Source organism: Echinops telfairi, unplaced genomic scaffold (genome assembly GCF_000313985.2).
Source record: "Echinops telfairi isolate 266 unplaced genomic scaffold, ASM31398v2 ScPeMD7_4;HRSCAF=17, whole genome shotgun sequence".
NCBI classification, from domain to species: Eukaryota; Metazoa; Chordata; class Mammalia; order Afrosoricida; family Tenrecidae; genus Echinops; species Echinops telfairi.
In genome coordinates this window covers 5,485,351-5,495,673 of record NW_022103900.1, presented here as the reverse complement: position 1 = coordinate 5,495,673, position 10,323 = coordinate 5,485,351, and the positions used below count along the sequence as shown (strand labels likewise).

General features: G+C 44.8%; 1 protein-coding gene across 1 annotated transcript in view; it reads right to left on the bottom strand.

The window, feature by feature from the left end:
- SPC25 (SPC25 component of NDC80 kinetochore complex) overlaps window positions 1-6,042 on the bottom strand; it is a 9,145-nt gene extending 3,103 nt beyond the window's left edge. The window contains exons 1-4 of the mRNA XM_045297986.1: window positions 5,965-6,042; window positions 4,906-5,057; window positions 4,747-4,812; window positions 10-28 (exon numbers count right to left, since the gene is read on the bottom strand). Coding sequence (XP_045153921.1) covers window positions 10-28; window positions 4,747-4,812; window positions 4,906-5,044 — 224 coding nt within the window. The 5' untranslated portion in view covers window positions 5,045-5,057; window positions 5,965-6,042. The remainder of the gene's footprint in view (window positions 1-9; window positions 29-4,746; window positions 4,813-4,905; window positions 5,058-5,964) is intronic.
- Window positions 6,043-10,323: the final 4,281 nt, after the last annotated feature.

The window sequence follows — 10,323 nt, the reverse complement described above, 5'->3', positions numbered from 1 at the left end:
TGTATAAGCTCATTCTGCCTGCTGAGCTCTGTAAGGAGCACAAGGTGTCAGTTAAAATGTAGAACTTCAGAGAATTTGAGGGACATGGATCTTTAAAAAGAAATTATGACCTGTTTTCCAAATTTAACTAAATGTGGAATTCTCTGGGGCCCTCAAGACTAGTGTTCTCCAGGCAAGGGTGAAATCTCATTTACAGTGATAATACACAAGATACTCAATAATCTACATCAAGAAAGATGCAGGTTCCACATGGGCACAAATAGCAAAAATGTGTCCAAGCCACAAGTGTAAATTGGGTCCATGAAGACACTTGATGCCCCTAAATACAGCGAACACCAGTAATGCAGTGGTGAAAGCATTCAGCAGCCAGCTAGAGGACAGTTTGAACGTCCCGGCTGCCCGGGACAAAGATGTGGCAATCTCATCTGTACAGACTTGGAACATTGGAAACCCTGTGGAATTGTGCTACTCTGTCCCAGAGGATTGCTTTGAATTGACTCAGCTCATTCAGTTGCAGGGAAAACATAAATGGGCTGTCAGGATGCTTGGGGTCATTAGTGAATATAAACTGCAATGTATCACCTGAAAGGGAAAAAGATTATGTGATCAAGTTCAACACTCAACATCAAGTTGAAGTGGTTATGTCAGGATACAGAATTTTCTTCAACTGTTAATAGCAGGGGGGAGGTATGCGTGCCAAGGAAAAATGATTTCCTAAGCTATCCAGTTAGGTAAAAAGAGAAATCTATTTTGGTTTATCTCTTCCTTAAAATATTCCTTCCTAAGTTAATAAATTTACTTTTAGATTTAGCACAATGTCAATGGATTAAAAATATTCCACATGTCTCTTGAGTTGTGAAGATTCAGAGTCAATATATGCAAAGACCTTAGGATAGGGCCTGCTATGTTGTATGTAGTAAGTCCTTAGTTGCTGCCAGGGTGTTGTGATTACGAATTGGGTTGCTAACTGCAAGGTCAGCAGGTCAAAACCACCAGCTGCTCCACAAGAAAAAGATGAGGCTTTCTACTCTCAGAAACTTACAGGGGGAATTCTACCGTGTCCCGTGGGGTCCTGATGAATCAGTCGACTGGATAGCAGTGAGTTCAGTTACGTTTGAATCCTTACTAGAAAAACAAAGCCTCTAAATTCTATGTCTACACAGCACCTCCTCCATCTTTTATTAGCACATGCAGCAATATGCCTTGGTGTGGCTTCCCTGTCTGTACATACCAATCAGTTGTGAACCATGCATAGATCCTGTCTTCTGCATTGTTGTTTCCTCTGGGCTTGGTAAGTTAGCAATCAAACGATCACTGGATTCATTAAACCTAACTAAATTATATTCCCATTCAAATGGCAACTGACTTTTTAGAAGAAAATATTGACAGTGCTTTGAGATTACTTAGAGTCTATCTCCCCATACAGATAACTTTTAAGAGCATACTTTTAATACTCTCAGTATCAAAAGCGGAGTTTACACCTAATTGTCTAATCCCTAGGGGTTTGATAACTGTTGAAAGTCCCCAAATCCATTATCAGTCTAGCAGGTGCACACATACCTCCACACGAGGTTTCCTTTCTGTGGGCGGTCAGGCAGGGTGGGTGACAGAAGCTAGAGGGCATGGAAGCTTCCAGCAGCTTAGAAAAGAAACATGAGCAAATGTCTCCTATCTAATCTACTCAGGGTTGCCACACACAAATACCTTCAAGGACCAGACGGTGAGTCAAGTAGGTGAGGGCAGACAAAAGAATATTGGGAGTCTGGAGAAGAGATCCCATGTCCTATGTAAAAGCACTTCAATTGAGGTCTGAAAGACCAGCCCCAATCCCAACTACGAGGACACCACCCCTATCCCCACAAAAGAATTCACTTCAGAGGACAGCACTGAAGCTACAGCTCAGGGAGAGGGACATGTCTGATCAGAGCACACAGGCGTAAAGGAAGGGACAGGAAGAGAGAGTGGAGCACATCCTGGCCCACCAAGCCCTGAGGACAATATCCCCGCTCAGAGCAGCCAATGCACAGAAAGGACCATAGGGCCAGGCCCACTACGAGACACAATATCCCTCACTGACCCATAGCGCTTCAGGGGACAACAATGGAGACACAGTGTGGGAATTGCACCCAATTTGATCCCACCACACTGAGACGAAACACTAAGGGTGTGCAGCAGAACAGCAAGGGGAACAGAACAAGGCCCCAGAAAATACCAAAAATAGACTTTGGGGCCAAGGTGTGGCACCCCATCAGATACTCCTTAAGGTCAACAAACAGACCTTGAACTATTTACAGGATTTTCTTTTGTCCTTGGTGTGTTGTTGTTGTTTTGTTTTCTTATGTTGCTTTGTTTTGCTCTGTCTTGTTTTTGTGCATGTTATTACTCTGCAGGTCTGTCTCGATAAGATAGCCAGGATAAACAATCTGGAGGAGAAAACAAAGGGACCTACTGTTCCGGGGGGACATGGGAGAATGGGAGGGAAGTGGGTGGGGGAGTGGGGGTTAAGAAACCCAGGGACAAGGAACAAGTGATCCAAAATTGATGGTGAGGAGTATAGGCCTGGTAGGCCTTGATCAAGGGCAATGTAAGGAGAGGAATTACTGAAACCCAAATGAAGGCTAAACATGATAGGGGTACAAGAGGAAAGTAAAAGGAAATAGAAGAAAGAACTAGGAGGCAAAGGGCATTTATAGAGGTCTAAATATATGCATGTACATATGTAAATATATTATCATATGCCGATGGGGAAACAAATCTATTGGCATAAATTTATAGGTTTAGTATTAAGGTAGCAGATGGACATTGGTCCTCTACTCAAGTACTCCCTCAATGCAAGAACACTTTGTTCTATTAACTGGCATTCCACGATGCTTACCTTCCCGACACAATCATTGAAGACAAAGCGAGTGCATAAGCAAATGTGGTGAAGAAAGCTGATGGTGCCCGGTTATCCAAAGGTATAGCGTCTGGGGTCTTAAAGGCTTGAAGGTAAACAAGCGGCCATCTATCTGAGAAGCAACAAAGCTCACATGGAAGAAGCACACCAGCCTGTGTGATCACAAGGTGTCGATAAGATCAGGTATCAAGCATCAAACAACAAAAAATCATCATTGTGAGTGAGGGGGAGTGAGGAGTCGAGACCCAAAGCCCATCTGTAGGCAACTGGACATCCCCTACAGAAGGATCACGGGGAGAAGACGAGCCAGTCAGGGTGCAGTATAGCACCACTGGAACATACAACTTTCCTCTAGTTCTTTAATGCTTCCTCCCCCGCCCCACTATCATGATCCCAATTCTACCTTACAAATCTGGCTAGACCAGAGGATCCACACTGGTACAGATAAGAAGTGGAAACACAGGGAATCAGGACAGATAAACCCCTCATGGTTAATAATGAGAGTAGTGATACCAGGAGGGTAAGGGGAAGGTTGGGTAGAAAGGGGGAACCGATCACAATGTTCTACATCTAACCCCCTCCCTGAGGAAACAACAGAAAAGTGTGTGAAGGGAGACATCGGTCAGTGTGAGGCATAACAAAATAATAATAATTTATAAATTATCAAGGGTTCCTGAGGGAGGGAGGGAAAAAATGAAGAACTGATACCAAGGGCTCAAAAGTAGAAAGCAAATGTTTTGAGAATGATGGCAACAAACATACAAATGTGCTTGACACAATGGATGTATGCATGGATTGTGATGAGTTGTATAAGCCCCCGAAAAAACTTAAAAAGCACTTCAATTTAATATTGTTTAAAATACTGTACAACTAACCTGAGTGTCTCCAGCAGAATTTAAACTATGGCCACCAGTTTGTGACCTCTGGGTAAGATTTCAGTAAAAGACATTGATCTATTGTGGTTAATTTAGGGGTGTGGGTAGAGGAGTTAAAAAAAAGAAAAGGGCAAGAAGGGTAATAAAAATGCGAAGAGTCTGTCAGAACATTAACTCTACCCCGGAGAGCTGAGAGACCTTGGACTTTTAGGCCCAGTCTGTGATTCCCAATGAGAAAACAAATTTGCAGTTACACATGACCAATGCCAGAGTCCATTCCAACCCAAAGCAACCCTACAGTGTCCGAGGCTTTGTGTAGCCTTGTGGCCACGAGCAGTCCAACACTTCTGGCCAGCACCACCAGGGCTCCATGCGCATGAATGAACCTCACAAATACCAACCTGAGCAACAAAAAGGGCGGACTTCACACGATATCGCGGCAATACAAAAGAAAACGTTAACAAGTTAGATTCAGAAGGGGGGAGAAGAGGGAGATATAAAGAGGATGTTTTATTTATTAAGCTAGATACCAGGTACATTAACTTAAAAAAAAACCATGTATATGTTGTGGTTGGACCGGAGCCCTGGTGGCACAGTGCGGGCCAGGAGGCTGGCGACGCGCATGAGAAGGCTGTGGCAGTCTGCTTCCACAAAGATCTACAACCTGGGAGACCCTATGAGGCCACTCTGGCTTCAGCGGCCACTCACTCCATAGCGACAGGTTTGTTTCCTTGTTGGGCAGCAACAAGTCAACCTTCCGCTTACATATGGGGGGAGGGGGGGATTGGGCCCCGCGCCGGAGGAGAGGGGGTTTCAAAAGGTAGTGGAAATTTCCATGCTCTCATGATTCCATTTCTCTGAAAACTTGTTGAAGCCCCCTCATTTGTACACACGATCCATTCGTTTGCTTCGGTGAGGGAGGTTATGCTGAAAACGCTTAAGGTAAGATAAAACTAAATGTACTTTGTTACTTACGAGTTTTGTATTCCAGAACCATCTCAACCATTCGCTCCTCTTCCTTTAATTTCACAACCAACTTTTCTGAAAGAGAAATTTCAATTCCGTTAAAACACCACCACCACCACCCAAAAAAAAAAAAAAAGCAAACAAACCCAGCAAGCTTGCTTTAGGTACCTGCAAATGCTTTCATGGAATCCTTGTATGTGTCTCGTAGGCCCATCATCTGACCCGAGGTGTCATTGAGAGTGTTGAAATATTTATTCCTAAATTCATTCATGCTCTTATCAAACTGTAGCAGCTCGTCCTCTATCATTGGTAGGATAATTCTACAAAGCAAATAGAACATACATTATTATTTAAAAAAACATTTTGGAGTCAAATCGGACATGGAGTCCAATCTGTTTGGCAGTATGATATTTGCAAGTATTGCCCTTGGTGAACAATTTATCTTTAACCGCAGATCTTCCAAAGCCACCTGAGGCCTAACTGTGGGTAACTCTCAAGAATCCAGGACACCCTTACCTCATAGGGTGAGTGGAATTATAGTCACTCACACCCTCTCCCAGCTGGAGAAGTGACTGTTTATGCCCAAGTAAAATGGAAGACTTTTAAGCCCCTTCCCACGGACACTTTTCGATTCTAGCGTGGGTCCCCAGCATCCCAGCCCCACCCAAGGATAAGTCCCCTCTCACCTCATATCAGAAAAATAAACCCCAAACCCACCGCCACCCAGTTGATTCCGACTCACAGGGGCCCTGTAGGACAGGGTACATATCAACTGCCCCTAGGAGTTTCCGAGCCTATAAATCTTTAAGGGAGTAGAACACCCCCGGTCTATATTGCGGAGTAGCTGGCTGGTGGTTCTGAACTGCTGACCACTGGCCCACCAGGGCTCTCAGATCAGAAAGGTGCCAGTAAAATGGGACGTAATGTCAAAGTTCGTGGGATTCGCCCAGGATTTATACGCGTCACCTGAACTTTCAGGGCCTCTGTACTCTGGGCCAGATGTCCGTCTGGAAGACCTCAGGTCCCGCCAGGTCTCTTGTGATGCTAAATGGCCGCAGAGCGGTGGGTGGGCGAAACCCAGAATCTCTCCCCACGGCTGCGGCCCATCCGCGAGGCCCAGAGGTCCCCGAAGCGGTGGACGCTCCATTTCAGACACCGCCTCGGAAACACGCCCCACGCCCCAAACCTCTACCGTGGCAGGCGGCCCGAGGGCCCAGCCTCCCTCACCTTCACGGGCAGGCCGGAGCCCCGCCGCCCTCCCCTTCGAAAGACCTTGGCCTCCTCGAATTAGCCGGCAATCCCCAGACACCGCTCCAACAGCCGCCACGGTTCCGATTTCAAATCTGAGAGCCTCCCGCCTCCGCCTCCGGGAGCCGACTCACCTTCTGATTGGCTAATAGCATAAGTTCTCCATGCACGGATTGGCTGATACCGCCTTCCGGGATTCTCGCGGAATAGATCGGGAGAACGGCATTCTGGGATTCGTAGTTCTTTATGTGTTGATGGTACTCTCCTACGAGTTCCTATTTGTTATCATTAGTTGAGGTGGAATGGATTCCAATTCATGGGGACGTGTGTGCAGAGTAAAAGTATGCCACAGGGTTTTCAAGGTTGTGACCTTGATTCAGATTGTCAGGCCTGTCTTTCAGGATGTTTTCAACCACCACCAACATTAGGCTAGTTATGCTCGTAGTCAAAATCAGCCGTTTGGGGATCTTTAAGGTACTCAGGCTGTTCCTTTTAAATGAGTTTTGAGTCTGAGTAATAAAAGTGTTTGAGGGGGTGAGATCAGAGCAATAGGGAGAATGAGGTCGTTTCTCAATGAAATCCTCCATGGACAGCCCTTGCTAAGTCAAAGAGTGAGCTGGTGCGTTGCTAGGAGGCCAACAAAAATTCCTGGGTGCAACACTCCTGGCCTTTTCCTCACCAATGTGAGTGTCAGTTTTCTTAAAACTTCTTCATAAGCGCCTCTGATCTCCCTGTGTCCTTGTCTCTTCAGGGATTCAAAACCAAACTCCATTTCCCGAGGCCGCCTTTCGTCTTAAATTTAACCAGCCCTGCAGACCCTCTCAGAAGCCACTGTTTTGCTTAATCCTTGTTTTAAAGGCACTCTAATAAGACGAGGACCAGTGTATTATTGGGAGAACTTGCCTGCAACGATCCACTGATTGAAGAGGCATGTTTAAACATATTTTGTGTGGAATAAACCCGTTGCATGTGTGAACCTGAACCCTAGTAGCAATAATTTTTAACTTTTAACTCTTGTATCTGGAGGTAAATAAACAAAGCCATTTTAAGAAGCATGGCTAATAAAAATACCATGCCATCAAAGAACTGTATTTCTCCCATGTTTCCTTCTTTATCATTAACAATCCAAACAGCTATAACTATAGCAGCAATGAAACAAATGAAGTAGCATATTCAATAATAACTCATGCACTGGGAAATGGATGGAGTGATACTGTTAATTGGCTTCTAATATTAACAGCTCCCAAAATTCCACACTCTATTTTTAAGCATGTGAATGAAAACACAGCACCTACTACTAGTAGTAGTCCCTGCAAAAGTGAAAACTCCATGACACAAAATATGTAGTGGCCAAGATTCTTGGCACCTGCTTTCTGTGACAGACTGTATTCCAGATACAGGGAAAGAGGAGATGGGGGTCAGAGGTGATTAAAGCTTCCTAGCCTGGATGGCTGACAGCATGGTGATGTTGCTGGCCCAGACAAGGTTGGTTGCTGGGTTTGGGAAGGCCTATGAGTGGGAAGGGATGCAGAAGTCATGATATGTTGCGATCTTAACCATTTGAATTTAAGATGTTATTGTTAGGACATCCACGTTGTGTGGGGAGGTCAGATGCGCAGGCATTCCCCCCCACTGAAGACAGTCAGTCACCAGACCAAGGGGTGGGCCTGCTCCCTGCTGCTGGGGACAATGAGCTAAGGCTTGGGACCATTAACTCAGTTCCTGTAAGTGGAGTTTTCACCCTACTGATAATGGTTCCTATGGAGACCCAGACACCATCCCTTAGACCACCCCCTCATTACTGTGTAACCTATAGTGTAACCCCTTCTGTGACGTATGTCTTTATCTGTAATTAGGGTCTTGCACACCTCCAAAGGTATATAGGCGTGGGTCAGCAATAGAGGCTCTTACTCCCTGGTGCTCCCCTCTCTTCCCCCTCTCCCCTCCAGTCCTCTCTCCCTTGTTCCCTTGCCCTCCTACCCTTCCCCCTCTCTCCACATGGACCGCCAAGCTGGGCTGAGGTGAGCAATGCTACCATGTAATGTGTCTGACTGCATTATTGTAATATCTCTCATGCTCTCGATGACTTTAATATAATACTTATATATCTCAACCGTACAATTGTGCTTACTGAACCCGTGGGTAATACTACACCACGTGTTAATTTTTACCTTTTAATGATTTATACTATACCTGCTTTCTGGGTACAATATGCTGCCATATTAAAAGACATAAATAAGACACTAAGTGTAACACAATCTCAATTAGCAAAGAAAGAGAGAACATATTGAGAGTGAATGGCAACTTCGGCTAAGATGCTGCATTTAGTCCCCATCACTAGATAATCACACAACCTGTAGAATTTTTTTGTTTTAAGGAGAAAGAAGCACATATTCTCCCATATCGGTATACAGTATGCATAGAAAACCTTCTATAGTTCCTAATTCAACTTGACTTAGTTAAGCAGTTAAATGTGATTATTTGGCATTAGCCATTTATTAACTTTCCAGTGTCTCACAAACAACTTTAGTTTCAGTATGTTCCCATTGAGTTGATTCCTAATCATAGCCATCCCATGTGACAGAATAGAGCTGCCCATGGAGTTTTCTAGGCTCGCTGGAAGTAGATTGCCAGATTGTGGCAGTTACATAATTTCCTGTCAATTTGCAAAGGGGTGGAGACTAGCCTGTCCATCAGACCATAGCCAATGAGGCCTCCATATGGGCATGGCCTTCTCCTGAGTTTTCTGGAACCTCCTGTCTTCCTCCCTGGAGGCGGGAGATACACACTCTCTGCTTCACCTTCCTGCTGACAAGGCACATGGAGCTACGCTAGAGCCCTGGAGCTGGAGGAGCCACGTGGAGACCCCTACTAGCACTGGGATACTTCTACCCACTAGCCTGTGATCTTCCTGCATTTGGCATCATTGCATGTGGCGGCATGAGTCTGAAGAGGAATTTATATGCTGGTATCAGACATATGGGCTAATATTTGACTTATGGACTTGATCTGGACTGGGATGGAAAGTTTTCTCAATATACAATCGCTCTTGTATATAAAGCTCTTTCTTATACACATATAAGTGTCCATGAACTTGTTTCTCTAGTCTATCCAGACTAGCATACCAGATCTTTCTCCTGCTGAGCCACTGGGTAGAATTCGTTCATATAGCAACCGAGCACTTAGCCCTTATGCCACCAGGGCTCTTTATTTCATATAGTGGATACTAAATTTTAAATAATAATTTGAAAAGTTTTCAGTAATTTTTTTAGGCTATTACTAATTGAAGACAAATGATTTCATTCACTTGGAATAATCACGGACCATCTCTTTAACATATTCCTTATGGGGTAGGCAGAGTAGGACTCTCCATGGGCAAGTGGAAAGTAGTTCATTAGCAAGACTTTGGAATATTCATAAGTGACAAGCTGCTAGTTCTGGATCTCTTAGGTGAAGGCAGGCATATCTTGTAATTGACTCATTCTCCTGCCTTCCCTATAGGCCTATTTTTGTAAATGTGGCTCCAATCATGAGTGGCTAGAAACATGCAGAATGATCTTCAGGGGAGATTCTCAGTGTTTATAGAAAATTCCTCCTTTACTTTTCTCCAGCTTCTCTAGAAAATGGACAAAGGACTTGCTAGATCATTATGTTGTCGCATTGGGTAAATCTTTTGAACAAGACTTCCTTAGAGTGTTGAAAAGCCGGGAGGGTACCTTGAGGACTAAAGCATATCTGACCAGCCCACGTCATGGTAGTTTCTATGGGCTCATGTGCATGTGAAAGTTGGACATTGAATAAGGAAGACCGAAGAAAAATTGATTCATTTGAATTGTGGTGCAGGCAAAGAATATTGAAAGTACCACAGACTGCAAAAAGGATAAACACATTTGGTTTGGAAGAAGTAAGGAGAGTGCTCCTTAGAGGCTAAGCACGGTGAGACTTCATCTCACAGACTTTGGACGTGTTGTCAGGAGAGACCAGTCCCTGGGGAAGGACGTCATGCTTGGTAAAGGAGAGCAGCAGTGAAAAGGAGGCCTTCTAGGCGATGAACCGACACAGTGATCTCAAGCACAGGAGCAACTGTGAGGCTGGTGCAGGGCCGGGTAGTTTCATTCTGTTGGGTCGCTATGGGTCAGAACTGACTCAATGGCACCTAACAACAACACAGCACCAGATCGTTATGTAAGGTGCCCTGTTGGTGTAGTGCTTACATACTGGGCTGTGATCCAAAAGGTCAGCAGTTTGAAACCACTGGCTGCTTTGCAGGAGAAAGAAGGGGCTTTCTACTTCCACAAAGCGTTACAGTCTTGGAAACCCACAGGGCAGTTCTACCCT